General features: G+C 32.0%; 2 protein-coding genes and 1 long non-coding RNA gene across 7 annotated transcripts in view; 1 reads left to right on the top strand and 2 right to left on the bottom strand.

Moving 5' to 3' along the window:
* Positions 1-15,897, top strand: part of LOC141481403 (uncharacterized) — a 41,932-nt gene extending 26,035 nt beyond the window's left edge. For 2 of the 3 annotated variants that reach the window (XR_012464939.1, XR_012464940.1), the window contains exons 3-4: positions 9,203-9,564; positions 14,587-15,897. This is a non-coding gene — a long non-coding RNA (uncharacterized lncRNA). The remainder of the gene's footprint in view (positions 1-9,202; positions 9,565-14,586) is intronic. The other variant, XR_012464941.1, reaches the window with a different exon arrangement.
* Positions 337-18,245, bottom strand: Tsp26A (Tetraspanin 26A). Of its 3 annotated transcripts, XM_074172871.1 has the most exons (10): positions 17,660-18,245; positions 17,485-17,605; positions 15,962-16,035; positions 15,830-15,904; positions 13,531-13,629; positions 13,343-13,471; positions 11,823-11,873; positions 6,486-6,596; positions 6,133-6,249; positions 337-5,179 (listed from the first exon to the last, which is right to left on the bottom strand). In XM_074172871.1, exons 1-10 carry the CDS (start codon positions 17,768-17,770, stop codon positions 5,111-5,113), a joined length of 957 nt encoding a protein of 318 aa, XP_074028972.1. In that variant the 5' UTR covers positions 17,771-18,245; the 3' UTR covers positions 337-5,110. The 3 variants fall into 3 exon arrangements, with proteins under 3 accessions (XP_074028972.1, XP_074028970.1, XP_074028971.1); XM_074172869.1 differs by lacking the exon at positions 6,486-6,596 and having other exon boundaries at positions 17,660-18,231; XM_074172870.1 differs by lacking the exons at positions 6,133-6,249; positions 6,486-6,596 and having other exon boundaries at positions 17,660-18,241.
* Positions 18,246-19,643: 1,398 nt separating this feature from the next.
* NKCC (sodium potassium chloride cotransporter) overlaps positions 19,644-22,905 on the bottom strand; it is a 57,366-nt gene continuing 54,104 nt past the window's right edge. The window contains exons 15-17 of the mRNA XM_074172872.1: positions 22,446-22,591; positions 22,280-22,391; positions 19,644-19,931 (exon numbers count right to left, since the gene is read on the bottom strand). Coding sequence (XP_074028973.1) covers positions 19,796-19,931; positions 22,280-22,391; positions 22,446-22,591 — 394 coding nt within the window. The 3' untranslated portion in view covers positions 19,644-19,795. The remainder of the gene's footprint in view (positions 19,932-22,279; positions 22,392-22,445; positions 22,592-22,905) is intronic.

A 22,905-nucleotide genomic window follows, 5' to 3' on the forward strand; every position in this document is an offset into this window, starting at 1 on the left:
AACCGGCAAAGGTTTTGAAACAACCTAATATTCAAGTGCCAATGTTTTAGGTTTCATTTTCCCGATATATACCCGAGTAGGTTGAGTAATTTTTATTGCTTTCACAAGATCGTGAATTCTAAAAAATGAACAAGTGAAATATTGAATTCCCTCATACGGAAATTAAATATAACACATACTCGCTTTCTTCAGGAAAAACACTAAAAATAATTTTTTTTTCATTCTACAAAGTATGAAAAAATCGAATTCATTTCATATTATGAAGATTTGAATAGGAAAGAGGAGTTCTGAAAGTCTAAATTCTTTAGAATTTCATCTATCAATAAAAGTCTTCAGAATATTTAATTATTTGATTTAATATTATTACAGTACTTTCTTCTGCACACATTTGTTTAGCAGAATATATAAATACACTGAGCAACAGTCAAATCCTGGATGACAGAATACACAAATCAATATATTTCATATTACAAACAATTTTACATAGAGAACAGTTATATAATTTATCATTAATTTACCATTACCATTAAAATTATAAAAAAACTATTTCTTCAGATCTTAACAATTCACATCATAAATTGTAATGTATCACCCAGTATTCACTGTTTCTAACAAAAAAAACATTTCAACAAATATCAAATCGCCTCATCTTCCATTTAAAATTGCTCACTGGGAAACTAGAGAGAGCGGCTAATCATCAAAGGTCACCAAATGATTAAATACTCGTCAGTGAGTACAAATGAAACAATTCTTGCACTTATGTTTTTGGAGTCGATGCAAGAGATACAATCATTAAAAACTACCAACATTAAACAAAATACCAAATATCACATGTTTAATACTTCATCAGATTTACACATCATAAAGTGGTAAACTCAAAATTTAATATGAAGCTTCAGTGTTCCAATTCAGTTTGAGGCAGTTGATTGGGAAATTATATTAGCCTTAGAAAACAAAATTCAGGAAAACATTAAAATTCTGGGTCCATTAAAATATACAAATATGAAAAAACTACTTTTAGTAATTAGATTATCCTTGCATGATACAATAATTTTACAATCAACAAAAAACAATAAATACATAAAACTAACAATCGCAAGAATTTACATGCTATCAATAATTATTATGTTCTCAAATGCATATAACATACTTCTGGTAAAAAAATTCTGTTTAAAATCTGTTTTTTCCGTTAACCAGCTGTCGCACCCCTACGAACGACAACCCTCAGAAGTTGAAACTTGTGCGAGCTAAGGATTACCGAGGTCTTACCTTTTAACGTGTGATTCCTAACACGGGTTGGACGATAACAACTGAAAATCGGTCGTTCAGACTAGGGCTTGAACTACCGACCAACACGGCAGTCAATTCGAGTGAGTAAACAAAGCACCCACGTCGAACCGCCTGGCTACCGACCGTGTTGTTATCACACATTTATTCACATATGAAATTTAAAGAGATAGTCTAGGATCCCGCTGCAAAATCACTTCGTCCCGTCCATAGCGTATTTAACCAAACCATGCTTTAATGAATAGGAGAATACAATAATGACACGGTGCCAGTGCCAGTCAAAAAGTGGCCGCAAATATTTTTCATTAAAAAAAGCAAGTTTGCCTTAGACTTCAAGACTGAAGTAAAACTTCCTTAGCTTCATCTATATGTATGTATAGTCGAATTAAACGGTATTGTGCACAATTAAAGTTGGCGGCACTCTTAGGAAAAACTTGAGGACTGCAATGTTGACTATCATAAGAACATGGAAGCTAATATTTTCGAGGAATGGTTTGAAAACACATCGATCCCAAATTTGGATGCGAATAGTGTAATAGTTCTTGACAACGCTTCCTATCCTGTCATAAATACAAATATATTTATAAATAAAATAAATATATTTTCCTATTCATAAATGTATGTAAATATTTGAGTTTGATCAACTACGCTATGAACGTAGTGATTTTGCGGCGGGATCCTGTACTAAGAGGTTTTTCTTATAAAAACTATTATATTTTTACTTAATCCACTTAGTATAAGCACCATAAATTATAAAAAAAAATTTATAAACGTTATATAACAGTGAAAAGTTAGACTAGTTATTTCGAGATTTGGTAATATGAAAAGAATAACTAAAAATTGTCCATGCAATGTATTGTAAAATTATCTAGAGATCTAACTGTGGTGACGACGATAAAAAAACAAAAACCCTGGAATTCTGGAAGAGAATGACTAGAAACATGTCATTTGTTTTAGATGGACAGTACTTTGTTTTCCTTTTGTAAAATTTTCAGGATTCTGTAAAACATAAATTGTCATTTCTTCTGGTCACTTAAATTCTATTAGCTATAAAAAACATTACAATATACAAAGGCATCAGTAGAGTATTTCAAAAGAGATTCATTCGTTTCAGGTGAAAAAATTGAAAAAAGAGTCATAACTTTAAACTAGTTTAAAATAATCAACTACTTTTCTGAAAACCTAGTTCAGTTGACAGGACTACATTCTTATTGGTCTATTCCGTGAAAAATCGTTATGGAACAATTTTTTATGTAAGGAATATCAGTATCGAGATTTTAAATAATTTATGAATGAATGAAATGTACAAAAAAGTTATTTTCCGGAAAGTTTCAAATTTCAATTCTGGCACTTATTAGAAAATGTTAACTAATTGAAACATGCCTATACTTAGGAAATCATTGAAGAATGACTATGAGATACGTCTGTTAGTTCTAAGCATCTGAAAACTCAATCTAGTTGAACATAAATATGTTTAAAAAATCATTGGAGGTGCTGAACCTCTGCAGATTTTGAGATACAATACAAATATAAACACATTTATGAGACACTTGTGTACTTTACAAAGTTGTATACAGGGGATTATACAATATAGATAGTTCATTTCGTTGGTAATAAATTAAATGTCACAATCTTCTAGAAAATGTTCTTATTAGAAATGAACAAATGTTATACACATCAAATGATTTGAAGCAACTCACATTTTCCCTTATTAACACAGTATTTGCTAACTAGCATATCTCCGTTTGTTTGGTCTGGTTAAACTCAATCAAATATATTTGATTTTTATCCATCAGAAAATTTAAATTATTCAACATGTCAAATTAGAAAATAATGAAAATAGTACTTCTACTTTGAAGGTAGTATGAAAACAGAAAATAAATGGAATTCCACAGTTTGTTTGAACTTCATGAAAGAGGCACAATGAAATGTCTTACTTATTTTCAATGTGATTCTCTTGCCTGACAATCTTTTACATGAAGTGTATATATTCAATATGTACACAGACTACTGTGAGTAATGTAAAGTACAGTAAATCTTGTTTATTTGAACTGTTAACTCTAGAAATAATGGTCATGAAAGTATAATAAAGTACCAACTAAAAATTTCAAATACAAGGGTTCAATGTGTTGAAAAAAAACAATATCTAGGCTAGTAGACCGTGGTAGAAAGGAACTTGTAATACCAAACTCATTCGTTTGCTATTGTGATGACTGAGTCAGTATTTGCTGAGAATTCACACTCTTTTGAAAAATATTATAGATGGAAACACTCGCTTATAATGTGTACATTACAAGTGTATGCATGCGTGCAAGTTGTGCAAATAACCTCAGAGAACAAAAATGTATCTAACTCAAAATCTCAAAAAACTGTCTCGAGTCCCTTTTTTACAATTAGTCATTCATTTGTTATATCAAATTTGGATGATAACACACTAAGAAATTCATCAACAGTTCATGAAATTGTCTAACGTTAGAGATCTTCTGTGATTTTTTTCCTTTCAAAAGAAGAAGCCATCTTCAATTTTCATTCATTTCAGTAAAAAAACTAATTAATTGGAAATTCCCAGTTTTCACTTCGAAAATAATTCAGCAATAACACACTTGATAACTAAACAAATGTCTTGTTTCAGAAGTAACCAACAACGGTATATTCTTCAGGTGCTATTGTCAAAAATTCTGATTAGTAGTGGTCAAGAAGTGGTTATTTTTTAAACCTATCTTGAGATATAGTTTCATATCCCTCAATTGGCAAAAACTACAGAACAGAGAGTAATTTTAGATGTATATTTTGCATAAAATAGAGTATCATTAATCAATTTTGTTTTTCAATTTGTAACACGCCATACATCAGATTTTGTAACCAATTTTTCTCCAGAAACTTTTTTCACATTAAAATATTTATGTTCAAGCAAATTAATTTTAAAGATGAAAGGTAGAGATAGTAAAAGAAATAAGTATATCTTGATGCTCATCGTCCATTTTGTGAATGATCTTGAAACCTCAAAGTATTTTTCAAAAACATTTCTACCATTCTTAGATGTCATGATACTTCCCAATTTCATCAATATGTGTTGAAAGATATGAATATTAGCAAAAATGTAGCTTTCTTCATGATAATATCAAAACTTTTTAGCTATCAAAAGTTTATTTTCAAAGATGTATTTAACTTTTATTTGTTTTAATAAATTGGAATGATTCAGAAATAATATCAACTTTGTTTCCTTGCAAGTGAACAAACACAATACTGACAATTTCTAACTTACTCCATTTTGAAGTCATATTACATATACTTATATTATAATATCTATGGCCCAAGTCACAAAATTATTGAATAATTTAGTGACATTTCTTCATGTGAGCCCACAACAGATGATAATTCAATAATTATGATCCATTTCTTTGAAATAACAAACTTAAAAATCCAAAAACTAGAAATGCATCACATTATTTCATTTTGTTCAAAAGTTGTGTTGAGTCATGAACTAATAATAATCACAGTAAAAATACTCAAAACCATTCTGAAGATATACAAAGATTCAAGTATCACTACAAATATCCTAATGATTTTAACAAGCATGTTTCTTTCAGATCACAATTTGATGCAAATACGCCTTTCAAAATTTGAAATATATTTTCAGAGTACTGATGGTCAAATCCAATAAATTTGCAATAGAACTTTCGAATTAACTGAGAAATGGTTATTCTCAAACAAATCACGACAAATATACGAATTTCTATACAAATTCAATATGATGCGGTGGAGGCTCCCATGCGATTCGATACGAAATAGTATACTAGACCGCAGTGGGAGTTCTTGACTGTCAATGCCACTTTGCCTTTTGAGCAAAAATGTCTGCCCTGAGGTTTTGTGAGAAGCAGATGCCCAATATCTAAAACAAAAAGGAATATAACGTTTTATATATTATATCAATTATGTTAGCTGACAGCATTGCCTCAAAATGTCTTGAATTGGTGAATAGCAAAACATCTATAATATGAAAGTTGCAAAACATGCAAGATAGAATCAGCAGATTTTTCCCAAATATTTTAAACAAAACAGAGGTAACGTTTTGTAAATTGATCATGGTCCACAATATACTTTTAATAAATCCCGAGCTCAACTCTATGATATGTCCCAAATAAGAATGATGGTATTTATAATAATAAATCTTTATTGCATTTAGAAACAATTGCATGTATAAGCATGTTCCAAAAATATTTATCATATTTTGGACAATCACGAAAATATTATCAAGTATCAATAAATTATCGACATGTTTACTGAATGGATGGTCAGACACAGCTGATTTTATATGGTTGAAGAGAGAATTATAAATATGGGTGGCTACGAAATAAAATACTGAGATGTATTGTCTACTAAAAAATCATTAAGTTCATGTTGACATTATTTCAACCCTTAGAGAATTTATTCATAAGTATGTCATTTTTTTGTTTCATGTTTTATATGAAATACTTTGATGAGTAGAATTGGAAACTGACGTAAAATGAATCTGAAGAAAACTCTTTTCCGTCACCAGAACAACATCACTCTCTCGACACACGTATCGCTACATTTAAAATTATTAAGAAGAGTATAGAGTTTGATATACAAGTTTGACAAACAAATACAGTTTCAGAAACTATGAATTATTTTTTAAAAAATACTTCAATTCGTTCATTTCTCAATAAGAAATTAAACTGTTACACAAAAAACTAGATAATCAATATGATATATAATTTTTAATTTTCCCAAAATTTCTTTCTATCATACTTCATCATTCAAAACACTATTGTTTGGGAAAAATTCACTGATAATATCCGGTAATGAGTAAGAAACACTTACGTGGAAAAACAACACAATAAAAATGCAAGAAGCTATAGAAATCATATTTTTTTCTGTCCATTCCTCTATTGCCTCAAGACAGCCCTGCTCGTTTATTATTCTCGTTACATCAAAAGTCTGTAATAAAGCCATAAAAACAAAAAACTATGGACAAGACAACATAACATATATAAAGGCTATTAAGATATTTGGACTTGCAACTCTCATCCATACTCTACAAAGACAAAAAACTCAAATGTTTATTCAACAAATGACTTGATTTTTGCAAATATGAAATACCTTTACGATAGCCTCACAAGGAAAAAATTATTTTGTGCAACAACGACATTCAATTGTTTTTCATGAAGATGTACCTGTAGCACCATAATTCCAACATTAACAGCTGCTACAGGAACTAAGTTACTTTCTATCCATTCTTCACCTGCTCTCAAACAGCCTCTTTCAAAAATATGCCTTTCTCCTGGCTGCATTCAACATCAAATAATTGAACTTTCAAGTAATTTCTAATATATTTTAAAAATGAAATATATTTCAGAAATTGGTAGAGAAAAAAAAAGTAACTCTTTGATAATTGAAAATTGCATTGGTAAAACAAAAACTTTTATACGAATTTTCAGTATAATACAATATTTCACAAAAACAGTATTTTCGGGCGTTACTGATTGTAATGACCCTTTAACACACAAGGTCAGGCTTCTGTAACATTCACATCAATATGTCCGCACTATCATTTCATAGCTAATCTTCAAGCCATTTCCTACAACTTGTCTAAAATACAAGTAGCAAAAAGTAGCATAAAGAATTGATAATATTTTTACTCAATCTCAATACCCAGAACCAACATACAAGTTCCAATCAACAAGATGACTGTTATGTAATAAATTCAAAAAATTCTAATAACTGAGTTAGCTGAAACACATTTTCATGCAGGAGATCAAATACTGATTTTGGAAAACAATAATAATATTTTTTTGATCGATTAACATTTGATTAACATCAACTTCATTTCTTCTGTTGTTAGTGCATAAACTAAGGAATAAATTTTATAAAATCGTGGACATTTCAGAAAAATGTTTGGATGGTTATTCTCAAATTGTCATGGAGTATTCAATTTTCAGCAATTCACTCCTTCAACTTTAAGTGACAATCAAAATTCAAACACTCCTTCTTGTTGATTTTTTTTACATACTGAATACAACAAAAATATTGTTGAAATGGGTCGATAAATAATGGAAATACTTAACGAAATGAATTTAAATAAGAATGCCAATATCTGATCGAATTGTGTCAAAGCTGCCACATCAATGTTCTAGAGAAATAATTGCAATTTGTTTATTACTGATGTCAAACACAATATAGGGAATTTAGACTGCTATTTGTTCACGATCCAAGAAAATATGCTTTGCTGATAAAGAAATAATTGAAGTTTCAATGATGATTGGGTTTGGAAATTTTATCCAATTCTCTGCATATCATGAGGTATTCTTTTCAGCAAACCCTTAATAGATTTATAGTAACTATAGTAACTATAGCTAGTGACACATTGTCACCAAACTAGATGTGAATGTAAAATTTTAGCTCAATCCAAAATTTTCATAGCAAAATCTCAATATTTTTTCATGTGTGTTCTATTTGGAACACACTGAGGATATTTCATCATCAAATGTCTTGTTGAAATATGCACGAGATAATTTATACTAAAGTGTTTGATATAAGTGATATATTGTCCTAACACACCTATTCTGAATCATCTACAAGGCCTATTCAAAAAATGAGGTGAATGTTCGAACATATGTTCACAGTATCACCTATTTACCATTTCAGTTTGTTGGTAAGGGGCATAGAAGTTACAAGTGTTGAGTATGTTCGACGGTTTTCTGCTATCGAAAAAAATTAATCAAAGAATTTGCTTAAATTTTGCGTAAAAAATTTAATTATTTGCTCAAAAACACTTGAATCATTGACAAGTGGTATAGGAAAATTTTACTCTGAGTCAGAAAAATATTCACGAGTGGTACAAGCTTTCCACAGAAGATTGAGAAGATGTGAATGACGAGGGTCCTAGACGCCCAAGCACATCAACAACCGATGAAAATGTTAATAAAGTGAATGAAATTATTAAGGAGAATCCTCAAATCACTATTAGAAAAATTGCTGAGGATGTTCACATATCGGTTGGCTCATGCCATGCAATTTTTTCGGAAATTTTGGTTATGAAGCGTTTGGCAGCGAAGTTTTTCCCAAAATTTGAATTTTGACGCAAAAACCGTCGCATGAGCATCGCTCAGGAATTTTTGAATGATGTCAATGGCGATCCAGGTTCCAATGAAAGAGCCCAGGAGAACCAAGACCAAAAAAAGCACGCCAAGTTCGATCAAATCCAAAGGTTTGGTTTACTGTTTTATTCGATTACTGTGGCGGAGTGTATCAGTAGTTCTTACCACACGGTTGTAAGGTCAATAAGGAACATACACAGCGAGGACAAACCAGCAAATCAGGAATAGCAGAGCATGTTTGGACTCATCAACATAACATCAAGTGGGCTCAAGGGGCTCAAACTGAAATCATCCACAAGGAGAAACACTGGTTCGGGAGAAAATTTAAAAAAGCCGTATATATGTTGTCCAAAAACGCATTTAGCCAAGCTAGCATAGAGATAAGCAACATATGGAAACCTCTAATCAAGCGGAACACGACCAACTCCCACCAAACGGTCAGCTTCCGCTGACCGTTTGACTGACCGATGAAGCAGAGAGAGGCCAGAGGGGATAGGTGAAAGCGCTCGAATGACCTATAGTCAGATCTCGGAGGAATGATTCCAGTTATCACCCAAAAACGATTGTGGATACTAAGAATCGAAACGTCGTGTAGTAACTTGGTTTGGAATCTTTTAATTTTTATTTTTCATTTCTTGTTAATATTTTTTAATTGTTATCTCGTGTTAATAGTTCAATTTTTTATTTTTATTTTATTTTTTTAGTTGTTGCTTGTATTTTATTTCATTGTAATTTCAGTTTTTTTGCTTGATATAATTGTTATTTTTCAGCTAATCTTTGTAATTTTTTTACAGATTCTTTCAGGGATTTCAAATCAATTTATATCATATTAGACAATGGAAGTCCGCGCTAATAAAATGCACCACGAAACATTGTCAACCACCTTCAAACAAACGTCAATAAGGAGTATTATCTTGAAGTTATGCGCGACTTACGAGAAGCAATACGAAGAAAACATCCGATATTGTGGAAAAAAATCCATGACTTTTGCATCACGATAATGCACCTGCTCATTCGTCATCGTAATTTTTGGCCAAAAACAAAAACAACATCGTAGTCATGTCTCAGCCACTGTATTTAATATACTTGGGCCCCTTCGACTTTTTCCTGTTTCCAAGATTGAAGATACCCATGAAAGAATGGCGTTTTACGACGAGTAAGTAGATAAAAACCGAATCACTATCAGAGATCAAGGACATACCAAAAATTGTGTATCAGAACTGCTACGAGGATTGAAAAAACGCCCACACAAGTGTATCTGAGAAGGCTACTTTGAAGGGGATAAAATAGAAATTGATGGATAAATATTTTTTGAGAAAAATAAAAATTCACCTTTTTTTTTTAACAGACTTCGTATATAGTGCATTCCAGTTGAAACCAACGACCCTAAATAAATCTGTTGATATTGAGACTAAAAAAAGTTGAACCTCAACTTTGGTTTTCAGGTTTTTGAAATGTCAAATGGTAATAATTGTAATAGTTAATTGACACCTCGTTTCATAGATCTTTCAATTCTGCATTCAACCCGAAATAAAAACAATAAGCTTCGTCAGAAAAAATAAAATATCGTTTCTAGTTTTCATGTAAGTAATTCCAAACAAGAAGATCAACCTGAACACACAAGTTGATTATTTGAAATGTTCAAACTGAGCACTATTGAATCAAACTTATGAAATTAACAGAAATAAGCACTAATAGTGGATCATTCTCGTTTTAGTACAATATAAGAGTTTTTCGGGAAAGAAAGTTTTTGGCTTTCTACTACTCCATCTGATACAAAAAAATGGATGAGAGAATCTTCCAAAGAAAGGAAGGAAGTAATCAATTTGAAAATAAGTAACTTTATACATGGATGTGTAGATCATGTATAGAGTTACTTATTTTCAAATTGATTACTTCCTTCCTTTCTTTGGAAGATTCTCTCATCCATTTTTTTGTATCAGATGGAGTAGTAGAAAGCCAAAAATTTTCTTTCCCAAAAATTAATCACTCCTAAAAATATATCCCTTTCAAATCAAAAGAGTTTTTCATTTTTGCATGTTTGAAGTCGAATTATTTTGTTTATTATAGTTTGTTTAAAAAGAATGGGATAAACATCCTTCAAGAGCGGATTGAAATTATGGTTTTGCGCAAGGAAAATCTGTAAAGGTCACTGGTTATGTTTTCAACAAGAGTCATCCAGGCAGATATAAATATATATTGGGATCATTACATAAATTCATAGCAGACATCATGACCGTTCATTATTTATCAATAAAGAAGGCATCAATGTTACAGTTCTAAGTCACATTGGCTTGATGGAGAATATGCAGTATTTGACGAAGTCCCAAGCATCAGGAGCGAGTCATACAAATGTTTTTAAAATTCTTCATCAAAACAAATTACACTGTTACAGAATGGAAATGATTCATAATTGTGAGGAAGATGCTTTTGGAAAAAGAGTTGAATTATGTGACATCCTTTTAAAATGTGTCAACCATAATCCAGCTTTATTATACACGTTTCCTGGATGAATGTACCAAGTATCTAAAGATGCAAGTAAATCGTCAAAATTTCCGATATTGGAGTAATTCAAATCCCAAAATGGTACGCTAAATTCTCATCCGATATTACCAAAAACTTAGGTTTGGGCAAACATTTTGTTTAGCCATAACGCGTAGTACCAGTGCAACAATTCCTCATTTATAACTTTTCCTGTCAATAAATTGCAAGGAGAGATTCTACATATGGCCACCCAGATTCCCTGATTTGCCTCATCTCGACTTTTTTCAAGTGGACACATTGAAACGCAGCCAACTACTGCAGATAATTTCCAGGAAGAAATTGTCAGGTGCTGTATGCTACTAACACCTGATACTCATAATGCATGCACCATTGTATGCAAGTTGATGGTGGTCAGTTCGATCATTTGATGAAATAAATTTTTCATCTAGTTCGAAATTTAATACACACTTCTGACATTGCTTATCGTTGTAATGTCAAAAAATGACAGGGTTGTATACAGAATTGAGAGATGTTTCAATTAAGGTGTGCCTATTATTCAGATTTAAAATTTTTTACATGTGGGTTCTTATGGAAGGGGGTGATTGACAAGGGCTTGATTTTTACGTGAAAATATGTTGCCCTAAACAAGAAAGTTGACGTGTTTAACGATTTTTTAGACTCAACAGGATTCATTTTTACTGAAATGCACTGTATGCTACCATTAACCCCAATAAAACTATGGAAATATCTCTTTCAACTTTTCATGAATTATCTGTAGTTTCTCATTTTTTAATAAACTTACCTGATTTTATGAAAATTATAAAAAATATTTTATGGTTTTTGAATCAATGAATCATTCAGCTTACACAGGAGAAAAACTTAATGTGTACTTCAAGTAGATTTGATAAACAAAAAGAAATAAGTACTTACAAATCCAGGCTTTCTAACATCGTAACCACATTGTTTGTTCTTTATAATTTCCTGCAATAAAACATATTACCAATTCATATAAAATAAATTTTGGTAAATTTGTTTTGTTTTGGTTGTTGAAGAAAAATATGGAATATTTCAATTAATACCTCGTGAATATATTAATTCTGTTCAGAAAAATTCAAATATTTACATGTCAAAATCTCAACACAATTAATTATTTCATGAGAGAAAGTTGTTTCATGGTTAATTCATGGATAAAAGTCTACAAGATTATCTTTCTGAAAAATTTCAAAGTGACTTCTGAAGTTCAAATAATTATTTGCAAGACAACTGAAGTTGACTATGACTTTAGTCAATGTCAAAAACAAAATGAAATACTCAATTGATATTTTTTGACCTTAAAGAAAGGCAGAGTTCATTAGAATGATGGATACTTCAGGATCAGGTAGAGGCCAGGATCGGTCATAGGTTAAATATTCATAAATATGGAAAGATCGCTTTTTAAAGAAGAGGCCACACAAAATATAAACAAAAGTTGAATCTAAAACAGCACTGACTGATGTAAACCGCTGACATGTTAATATTGCAGTGATGCAATAGAGAATGTCAGGAAAATAAGCAGAAATTTATAGATATCAAACTCTACAGTTAACAAAATCTTTAAAAGTAACAAATTCCACCCTAACTACGAGGAGCTGACCAGGATTTTGTGAAGACACTGCAGTTTTGTAGAATGTTTCAAAATAAAATTATAAAAAATGAAAGATTTCTGGAGAATATTGTTTACCAAGGATACTGGAAGGAGCTTCATAAAATCCGGTTTGTTAGTGGGCCCATTATTATAGTTGCAAACATCTGCACAAACTTTATTGGGAAGGATCATATTTTTTATGTAATTTAAACAGAGAGAATTTTATTGATTTGTCAGACACTTTCCCAGGCTTAGTGAATACCTACTTAATAACATCATAAATAAAATGTGGTTTTAACTTGTCAGAACACCAGCATATTTTAAGAAACATGTTTTCTTATAAGATGAAAAAGACCTGTTCTTCCGCCGATATTACCAGACCTATCATCAAAGAATTTTAAATTTGGGAGACATTAGAATTGAAGATTCAATGTATTCTACTATATGAAAGAACATGAAATTATTGAGAAACTTTGGGTTTTTCTTAGAGCATTGTTGATATATCCAGATATAACTACAGTTAACGAATAAACTGTATTATATTCTTATAGCACCTCTCAATAATACTACTAATCATATAAATATATTCCCCTAAAAAGGTGATATCCTATTCTTATTAATTTCAATAGAAATAACAAATAGTGATTTTAGTTGCAATAAAAATTTCATGACTTTAAGTTTTCAAAGAGTCTGTTATCTATAAAATCTGATAATAAAAATATGATCATGTTCAACTCAATTTGGCCAACTAATAGAAAAGTATAACTTTTCAAGGCAGATGTGCAAAATAGTTTCACGAATTAGTTCATATGTGAAATCAGTTTACCTTGGGTTTTCTTTTACAGCAAGAAAATGGAACCCCACAGGCTTCTCTACTGCCTACATCCTTTGAAGAACAATTGAAATAGTTGTTTCTATCCCAATCCTTTGGCCCTTCAATGCCACAGCATTGCAACTAGAATTTAAAAAAAATGTTTATGACAATGGTCATATTAATGAAAATCTTATACAGACCCAATCTTCTTGTATCCAGTCTATCAAATTTTGTTGATCAGGATCCTCCCTATAATGGATGATGAATGTTTGGAAACCAATGGTGGCCTGAGATTTTATCTAGAAAATTTAGGCATAATGCGAATTACTAGTTACAATCATATAAGAAAATGGATTGTGCAATCTGACTACATGTTTGAATATAAAATCAATAGACTCAATAGTTTTGTTTGAAAAAGCAAAAGATATGTCTACTACTGTCTTGGTTGGATCTGTTCTGCACTAACGAGGAGTAAAAACCTAAAACCAGTCTGTAGGTGACATTCAATCAATTTTAGCGAGCTTCTGCTGCTGGACGAATAAGAAGCATTTGCAAGGATTTTCTCTGGAAATTTGCACAAATGTCTGTCAGAAATAATTCAATTTTTATCTTAGTATTAGTCAGGGAAGTAGATGTTCAAATTATTTGGTGTTTCCTGGTTTATTAGCCGTAATGTGCAGGTTTATGAGCTTCAAGTTTACATGAAACTGCGAGTTTTCACTTTTGATTTACACATGTCCATTGGAGCTTCTTTGATGAAGTCTGGATGAGAGTAGAAAAGTTTGGAACCAAATAGTTTTTCATTTGTAGAGGTTAACCTGTTATTAGAAATAAAGGTTTGGTATCTCATTCTAGTCTGATAACAGACATAAAACAGTGAAACATTCCATGTCAAGCTGAGATGGTTGATTCCAAGTTGATTAGCGATTTCATCTGTTTAAATGCAAAAATTGCGTTGCATAACATACTTGTAAATAAATCTACATGAAGTTTTCAATTTTGTGCGGGAATGATAGTATGATCTAAAAATGTTACTCTCGGAGGGGCAGTGTCTCATATTAAGAGCAAGCTTCTGAACCACTCTGTAGCTTGACTAATAGTCGAAGATATCATGTCATTGATTACTGTAGAATTATTCTAAAGGTAGCCTCATCAACAAATAAAGTTGTTAATACCTACTTCAGAGAAGCCCTAGTTTACTACTTCGCGGGACACCTTTATGTATTGTCAAACATGAACTAATCTCTTTATTGCAGTGAACTAATGGGACTGGACATCAAGATATTTATTGCAGACACAAAAACCTGCAGAGCACAGATAATAAACTAGAAAACAAATCATCTGTTCAACCCCGGCCGTGAAAGCCTACACACCATGGCAGGCATTTCCCAGATCTTACTGTGTAGGAGCATTGGAATATGTTTAAAATATTTATTTTTTCAATATGTAAGTGTGTATCTCTTCTCGACACAGACAGAAACTCCCTGTCAAGCCATGACATCAAGGATGGGTGACATATAAAATGCACCTGTTGATCTTTGTTTGCTTACTCAACATGTTGAAGGATTTAAACATTTTAAATATTCATGAATATGCTGATTCATGAATTTCACCAGGATTTTCAATTATAGTGATAGTACAACAAACAGTTTAAAGTTCTTTCTGGTATCCTCCTTACCCTGTTCAGTGAGAAAGCAAGCTGTCTTCCTATCTGAAGGAAAGTGCGCCTCTCTTCTCAATTTTGTTATATTGATAATTTCTAATTACAATTTGCAATCTTGCTCTAAAATCAAATCAAGTGGTTCTATGTCAGTTTTTTCAATTCTCTCAGTCTTTTTACAGTCATGCGTTTATGTTAGAGTAACATCGAAATATTTATGAAATAGGTGAATGTGGAAAAACAAATGAAATAAATTGATGATTCAAATTATATCAGAAATTCCAATATTGGAAACAGTTCATCTATCCAATTTTTCACACAAGACATGCAGGCTCAGTGTGCCCTAATATAAACTAAATACAGTCATAAGTATTACTGTCATGAATATTATTGAACATTCTGTTAATTTCATAAACATCAGTCTCTTTGGGATTTTATTGCTACATATTTCTTTGCATACTATTTTTCTTCTCAGTTTCCTGTTATTTTTTCCTTTTTCATTTCCGTCTCACTAGTTTTGTCAGTCTATTCAGTTACTTTTGAAATGTTTGCTTGTATCTCCCTATCATTAATAACGTTCATTCCTAGATATACGAATAACTGTTTTTTTTAAGTAAATTGATTACAATTCAATCTTCTTTCTATATCCACTTTCACGTTTATCAATAAATATAAAAAAAAACTATTCAGATTATCCAGACATTTCTTTAAGACAAAAACTATGATTGATTTTTTATATCGTTACTTCAATCTTTACTTCATTCCCCTTTTTTTACTTGCAAGAAACTAATGATCCCAGAAATCAATACTTAAACACGTTCTTCAGAAGTATTACTTACCCAATCTTTGAAAATAAATCCTAATATACCAGCAGTCATTTCACACAACAGAAGCACTGACAAAAATATGGCATACTGGAAAATAAATCTGAATCATTAATAATCAATTCATTTATCATTCAATTTTCTTACTGTAGCTAGCAAACAAGTGTTTTCTCGTAAAGCTCCAACACACCCAGTAAATCCAATAATGAAAGTCATAGAACCTGAAAAAAAATACAAATATACATGCTACAAAGGTAACTTCATCAACAAAAAGCAAATCAGAAATGAAATTTCTACAATTCATTCATATAAAATAATTTCTTTACAACAACATTTATTATATTTTACTATAACATAATATTTTCATAAGAAATTCATATTTTTGATTTTTAATATTAGGTAAAAAGTGTTAGAGCCACTTCACACTACACAACTTTCATTGTTTGAAATTAATTGCAACAATTTTTATTTGACAATTTCAGTTTTATTTTACACTTGAAACTGAACGACTGATTGTCCAAAACATTTTGGCATACGTGAAAATTAATAATCATCAACTTTTAAAATCAATTCAAATGCTCTAAGAACAACATCTTTAACAGAGAAAAGAGAAATATCACTTTATGTGTTATTCAAACTAGTTGATTGTTGACAAGCTGTCCTAATAAATTTAATTCAATCGGAGGAACATTTTATTGTCTGCGTGGTCTATCAAGGGTCCGTTTTGGGACCTGGTCCATGTTAACATCAATGGTAAATTAAATTTTTTTGCTAACCTTGGTAGGTCTTTAAATTTTGTGGAAGAATTCTAACAAGATACCACAAACATTTAGCTGTCATTGAAAATAGCATAGCTGAATCCTTTGATGGTTTCAAATGGGTTACTTGTTTGTATGATCTACACATCTTTGAAAAGGATTTATTTCGGAATTACTTGCTTTCTTTCTTTCTTTAGAAGATTCCCATATTGCCTTTGCAGGTATTCATTTCATCTATGTATAATCCTGCTTGTATATTTTTCATTTATATTTTCTGCAATGCTTTACCAATAAGAACAGATTCTTGAGACAATAAAGAATATATTGAACTGAATTGAGTGAATATTTTCTTCTCTGTCGTTTGTATCAATTGATGAAATGATTCATTCATTTATATTTTTCTGAATATTGAGTACTTTGGCAAGAGTAATTTGCAACAACAAAAACATGTATTTATTGTAGAAATTCGAATTATAACTCTATTCACAGCTTATTAGACTAATATGGAATACATTGTGAAGACAAGACAAACACGAGCTTGCTCAGATAATGCATACATCATTCATGATTACTGAAGGCTTATGCTTATGTGCAATAAATTGAATAGAGTTGAACTGAATTGCATAGAATGTATATAATTTTCAATTATCTGCATTTCATAAAGGCATGGATATGCATGTCACTGCCTACGCCATCAATAACGAACTCATCAGGCAGACTGGTGTGAACCTGTATTCAAGACTCAGCCTAGTATAACTGATCTGGCAGTTTGAAACAATTCTGTTTTCTATTCTCTACAAATTTTATAGCTTTATTCTCGTAGGATGAAAAAACTTGAACATATTCAAATTAACGAACAAATACCCAAGTACTTTGTTCAACATCAGTATTTTGAAAATATGTTATACTCACCTATGCAGATGAGCACAAATGCAGGATCTAAGGCAATGTTCGCTACTTTTCCTAAATTATTGAAAATATCTTTTTCACTCCAAGCCCACACTCCTATTGTAAGAATACCAAGGCCAAGAAGCTGAAACAGGAAACTATTCAGGGAACAGAGAGGAATAAGCATAATGAAACTCACCCAAAACAGAACATTGAAACCGAAAATCATGTACTTCAAACACCCACTGATTTCAGTGGTTTCTTTTCTGTATTTTCTAACAACAGGCATATTTGGTAGGCTGACAGTCATACCGAATGAGTACCCTGTAACTATAAATTCTGTTGAGAGGTGTCTATCATTTGAAGACAAATTTCTTTTCCATGATCACTCAGCCTCCTTCCACGAAAATCACTTTGTAAGCAATCGGGTAAGCAACATTATAACACTATGTTTAGGTATAAAAGAAACTTATGTTGAAGTTGAACGTTAAGTAAATTTAAATTTATATATTTATGTTTACATAGAAATACAAAATATTTATATAAATCGATTTGCTTTCCTAGTCGAAGAATCGACCACTCACAAACTGTCACTCCTGTCAATGTCAGTAATGTGTCTGTTCAGTCACAAATCACAATAGGTTTGTTTGTTCTTGTTCTCAGTTTGTACCTCTTACTGTTTCGACTCGTCTAAAATAAGTGACTGAAGAGTTTTACGCGACAACATGTTCAGTATTCAGTTGAGCGCCTGTTTTTTAACTGTTAGGAACAGTCCAGGCAGAGAACCTGAACAGACCTAATATTGCGTAACTTGGAATACTGTAGTCAATAGCACAGTAACCAATAGTGTCAATGTCAATGACGTTAATTTGAACCTTTCTGCTTTCACATTCATCTGATTAGCGTCACACATTGATAGTTATCAAAACTCTTTTTGAGATTAGCACAGAGTGAATTTACTGTTGAATTTTACACACATCACTAGACGATATGAAAGAAAATAAAATACCAAATACTATTTTATTACGTATGTTCTGTATAATTGCATATAATGCTATAATGATAGCATTTTACGGTGTAAAATTGTTCAAATGAACCATTTGTTACATTTTTAAGACATATCAACCATGCGTTCCACTAAGCGCTCACAACGATCAAAATGCTCCTATAACCGTTCCATATATAATGACTGCGGTCGTTGCGGTCGCGGCGAAAACGTCACTCATGACGTCATTATTTTCGCTCACGGCAAGCTCACAACGACCTATCTGAAATGGTGGGTTGAAGTTGACGTTGGAAATATTTCGGCGCAATTTTTGAAATATGATATAAATGTTATCTGTCATTCGTAATTCATTTCTAATTTATCTACTTTTTCCATTACATAATTTCATAAGTAATCAATGGAAATGGAATAATTACTTACACCTTGATTATAATTGTTTATAATGACCTCCTCAGAACAACACATCTTCGAAACTAAAGTCTTACCTGCTATGTGCAGTTCTTCCCCGCCCAGTTTAGAAATCTTGTCTGGCATAGTACTACAAAAATTATATCACTAGAGAATAAGTGAATAACTATCTGTCACTTGGCGAAATTCCCAAAATTTTTTAACACGTTTTCCTGGTTTTGAACTCGTTTTCTAAATTTGCTACCTTGGTTAATGTATCTGGTAACGCACGTTACATTTAAATTTATGTCAGTGAGCTGTCATTTCAGTATATAGTTTATCCCCAATATTTGAGGAGTTATAGGCTCTGTTTTGGAACTGTGGAAAACATTTTCAAAATTTGTTATGAATGAATGGGTTTTATTTCAATGTTTACATAAAAGTAGTTGTTTCGAAAGTAGGTATCTTTTGAATTGAAAGGGTTATATTTTTAGGAGTGATTAATTTTTGGGAAAGCGGACTTTTTTTCAGTTTGTGTCTGAAAGTTACTTCTTTGCATGATCTGCACATCCATATATAGAGTTACTTATTTTCAAATTGATTACTTCCTGCCTTTCTTTGGAAGATTCGCTCATCCCTTTTTTTGTATCAAGATGGAGTAGTAGAAAGCCAAAAACTTTCTTTCCCAAAAATAAGCTAGCTATAAGTGAATTGAATGTAATGCTGAATTCATAATTGAAACTCCAGTGACTATTTTTAATGTTCTGGGAAGTGATAAAATGAGGACAGGTTTATTCAAAATGTAATACTATATTACACTACAGAATACATAGTTTATATATAAATAGTTCATCCTAGAAATAAGTACAATAATAATACATTCATTTTACAGTCCTTATAATTACAAGAGTATTGGTAAATAAAATTGTTCTGGAAAACTGTTCAAGAATAAAATGTTAATACTGACTGCTGATTACCCCTCACTAATAAGTAAGGTGGCATGTCTTTGGTGAGAACTTCTAACCATGCCATATACAAAGGCGCTGATATAGTTCCTTTCCTAGGCATCGGAAGTGACCTGTAAGAATAATGTTATAAGAAAATGTACCCATCTCAGTTGAGAAAATTGATTTCCACACTGATGAAAAAATTACGAAGTGTTTGATATAAAGGGGAAAGTATGTCTTTGTCCAGATTGAAGCTCTCAGAGATTTTACACCTGAAGAATTATACATAATTCTTGTAGATAATTTTACTTGAAGAATTAGACAAGATGAATATAAAATTTCCATATCAATTTATAAAATGAACCCCGGACTACTGATAAAGAAAAAGTTGAAAAAGCGGATGGCAAACATCATTAAATCCAGTTTGTGTCACATTGAGCTTTCTATAAAAGTTTAGATATTCGTTAAGATATTCAACCTTCTGCTGCCGGTGAAGATATGCATTCCAATGTCCTGGAATCCAAATTTAATGATGAGACAAGTGTGCTGTCGTCAGCAAAGCAATATTTTGTATTCTTGGTTTTTTCCAATAAGTCGCCGATATACAATAAAAAGAGGGTTGGAGACAATATAGATTCCTGGGGAACACCAGCGTTGATGGTGAAATTATTCGAAAGATATCCATTGACGGTCACTTGCAGGGAATGTTCTTTCAGGAAGTTTCAGGAAGATGAAGAGCCCTACACAAAAGTGATTCGACATGCTATAACATTGAAGTTTGGCCAACAAATCATCATGCCACACATGGTCAAAGGCCTTAGAAATATCAAGCGCAACAGCTCCACGTTTCTCGATTGTGTTATTCCAAATATGGGTGACATACGATAGAAGGTCGCCTGTTGATCTTTGTTTCCGAAAGCCATATTGATGATCTTTCAAGATATTGAAGCCTACCAAATATTTGGGGATATGGTGGTTTACGGATTTCTCCATGATTGATATCATTGAAATTACGTTGAGGATACCCATTACTTTAAGCTATTTTCCTGAAAACTGTTGCCTCTATATCATATCTTTCTTTGCTCAAAAAAGAGACTAGTCTTTTAACAACAAAATTTAGGCCCGCCATTTTTGTTGTAGACAATAGTGAGAGCTGTCAGGGATATACCTATCTGAAAGTAATATTTATATACATCCAAACCCCTCATCAGGTAAGAAACTATTTGGATACTACTTTTCCCGGTCGTTGGATTGGCCGTCGAGGTCCTACAGGATGGCCAGCCCGCTCGCCAGATTTAACACCTTCGGACTTTTTTTATGGGGCTAATCGAAGCAAAAGGTGAACAAAACTGAACCTGCTTCAATATTGGATATACGGCGGAGAATAAATATTTGTAGAGATATTGACGTTACTGTGTTCGAAAATGTTCGGCGTGAAATATCGGATATACTGTTCATATGTCAAGAAGTTCTAGGCAACCATTTCGAGCATCTTCTGAACTGACCTCAAGCTTATTACCTCATATTATGTAGTTAAATGTCAATGTATTCAGGCAATTATTAAATGTTCCGACATTTTGTAGTAGGTGAAGATATTGATATTATGTTCTAGGTTTCCCAGATGGCACCCAGTCGCCATCTTGAAAGTTTCATCTGTCAATTTTTTGAGTTGACTCGTTCAAAAAATAATAGAAGGGGGGGACATTAAAGAAATGCACTGTATAATATTTCACTTTGTGTGAAGAATTTAGATGAGAGAAATATGATTTATGACCATGGTTTTTACTCTTCCATTGGCAACCACTGACCGCTAAGGGTAATCTATTGAATAATCAACAACGAACCACACAATACATCGAAGTCACGATACTCACAATGAATACGCACGTGATGCAATTATTGGGTCGTTTCAAAAAGTTTTCTCCGTTTCGATGTCATGTATTTTGGTAGCTCTGTGTCTCAAAACATATTTATTCTACTGTATCCTGGTAAATACTGATCGATAGATAATTTAGTTTTTCAAGATTTTAGTTTTTGCCTCTTTTGCCTATGATGTCGAAAGATCAAAGAGCTCGAAAGTCGAAGTCTGTCCTTCTTTGCTTTTGCGTAACCAAAACGATGCTTTTGTGTATTGGATCATCACGTGTCATGAAAAGTGCATTCTGTACGTCAACAGGAGACGTTAAGGACAGTAGTCGGACACCGATGGGCACCCAGGCACTTCCCAAAGGCAAAAACTCACCAAAGAAGACCATGGTTTTTGTAGTCATTCAATTATTTAACAAACAGATATTTTAGGCACGTATATCTGTACATAATTATAGTATTTTATATCAAAACTGTTAACTTATTTTTAACATGAGTGGGGCGCAAGGCCTGGAGCGACTGTTCCACCCTAAGGACGGCAATGATTTGAAATGAAAGCAAGATCAGAGTTAGAATTTTCACCATTATGCAACCCACAGGAAGATATACTCACATTACGATTAAATTTGCATCACTGGAATGTTCTAAAAGCAATTCTCTGAGTCTGAGCTGCCTAAAAGTTTTATCTTGTGAGGCTGATATTTCAGCTTCATTAACCAAGCAATCTGCAAAGAGAGACAATTTCTGATGGGATCAATGAATCTCATTTTATAATTTACCATTTTCTCCCACTTCGTCCTTCGTACGGAAAGGAGTGAGCAATTCATCAAAGAATTCCACTGTTGAATTTTGAGGTTTATCACTTATCGAAACCATCTTCAGGCTGAAATAGTCCAGCCGAAACTTTGTCAGCAAATGCGCCATACTGAAACAAATGAATGAAAAGTGAATGACTTTAAAAACAAAATAGAATTAGTTATCTTCATCTACAATAATTATGTTTCGTTTTCAACGGAACAACCTAAATAATACCAAGAAATGAGTAATGTAATATATAAGTGGGATAGGAAATAAGTTTTTCAAATATCCATTAATGAGTAATCCCAAACTACAAAAACATGCAAATTTGGGAGGAACAGAAATAAGTTCCACGATAGAAGAACTTTCTTGATAAATTTCGTTTTGCAATTATTCGAGATTATAATTATTATCTTTGTGATTCTGAAGCGATGATACTAT

This window comes from Leptinotarsa decemlineata, unplaced genomic scaffold (genome assembly GCF_025532065.1).
Source record: "Leptinotarsa decemlineata unplaced genomic scaffold, Ldec_3_MD MMD2_tig00000199_RagTag_RagTag, whole genome shotgun sequence".
Taxonomy (NCBI): domain Eukaryota; kingdom Metazoa; phylum Arthropoda; class Insecta; order Coleoptera; family Chrysomelidae; genus Leptinotarsa; species Leptinotarsa decemlineata.

Coding starts and splice junctions, on each gene's coding strand:
- Tsp26A (XM_074172871.1), bottom strand. CDS start 17,770: ATGACTGTCAGCCTACCAAATATGCCTGTTGTTAGAAAATACAGAAAA. Junction 13,472..13,530: donor ACTGGATACAAGAAGATTGG/GTCTGTATAAGA, acceptor TTTAAATTCTAG/TTGCAATGCTGTGGCATTGA. Junction 11,874..13,342: donor GCTGTAAAAGAAAACCCAAG/GTAAACTGATTT, acceptor GTTTTATTGCAG/GAAATTATAAAGAACAAACA.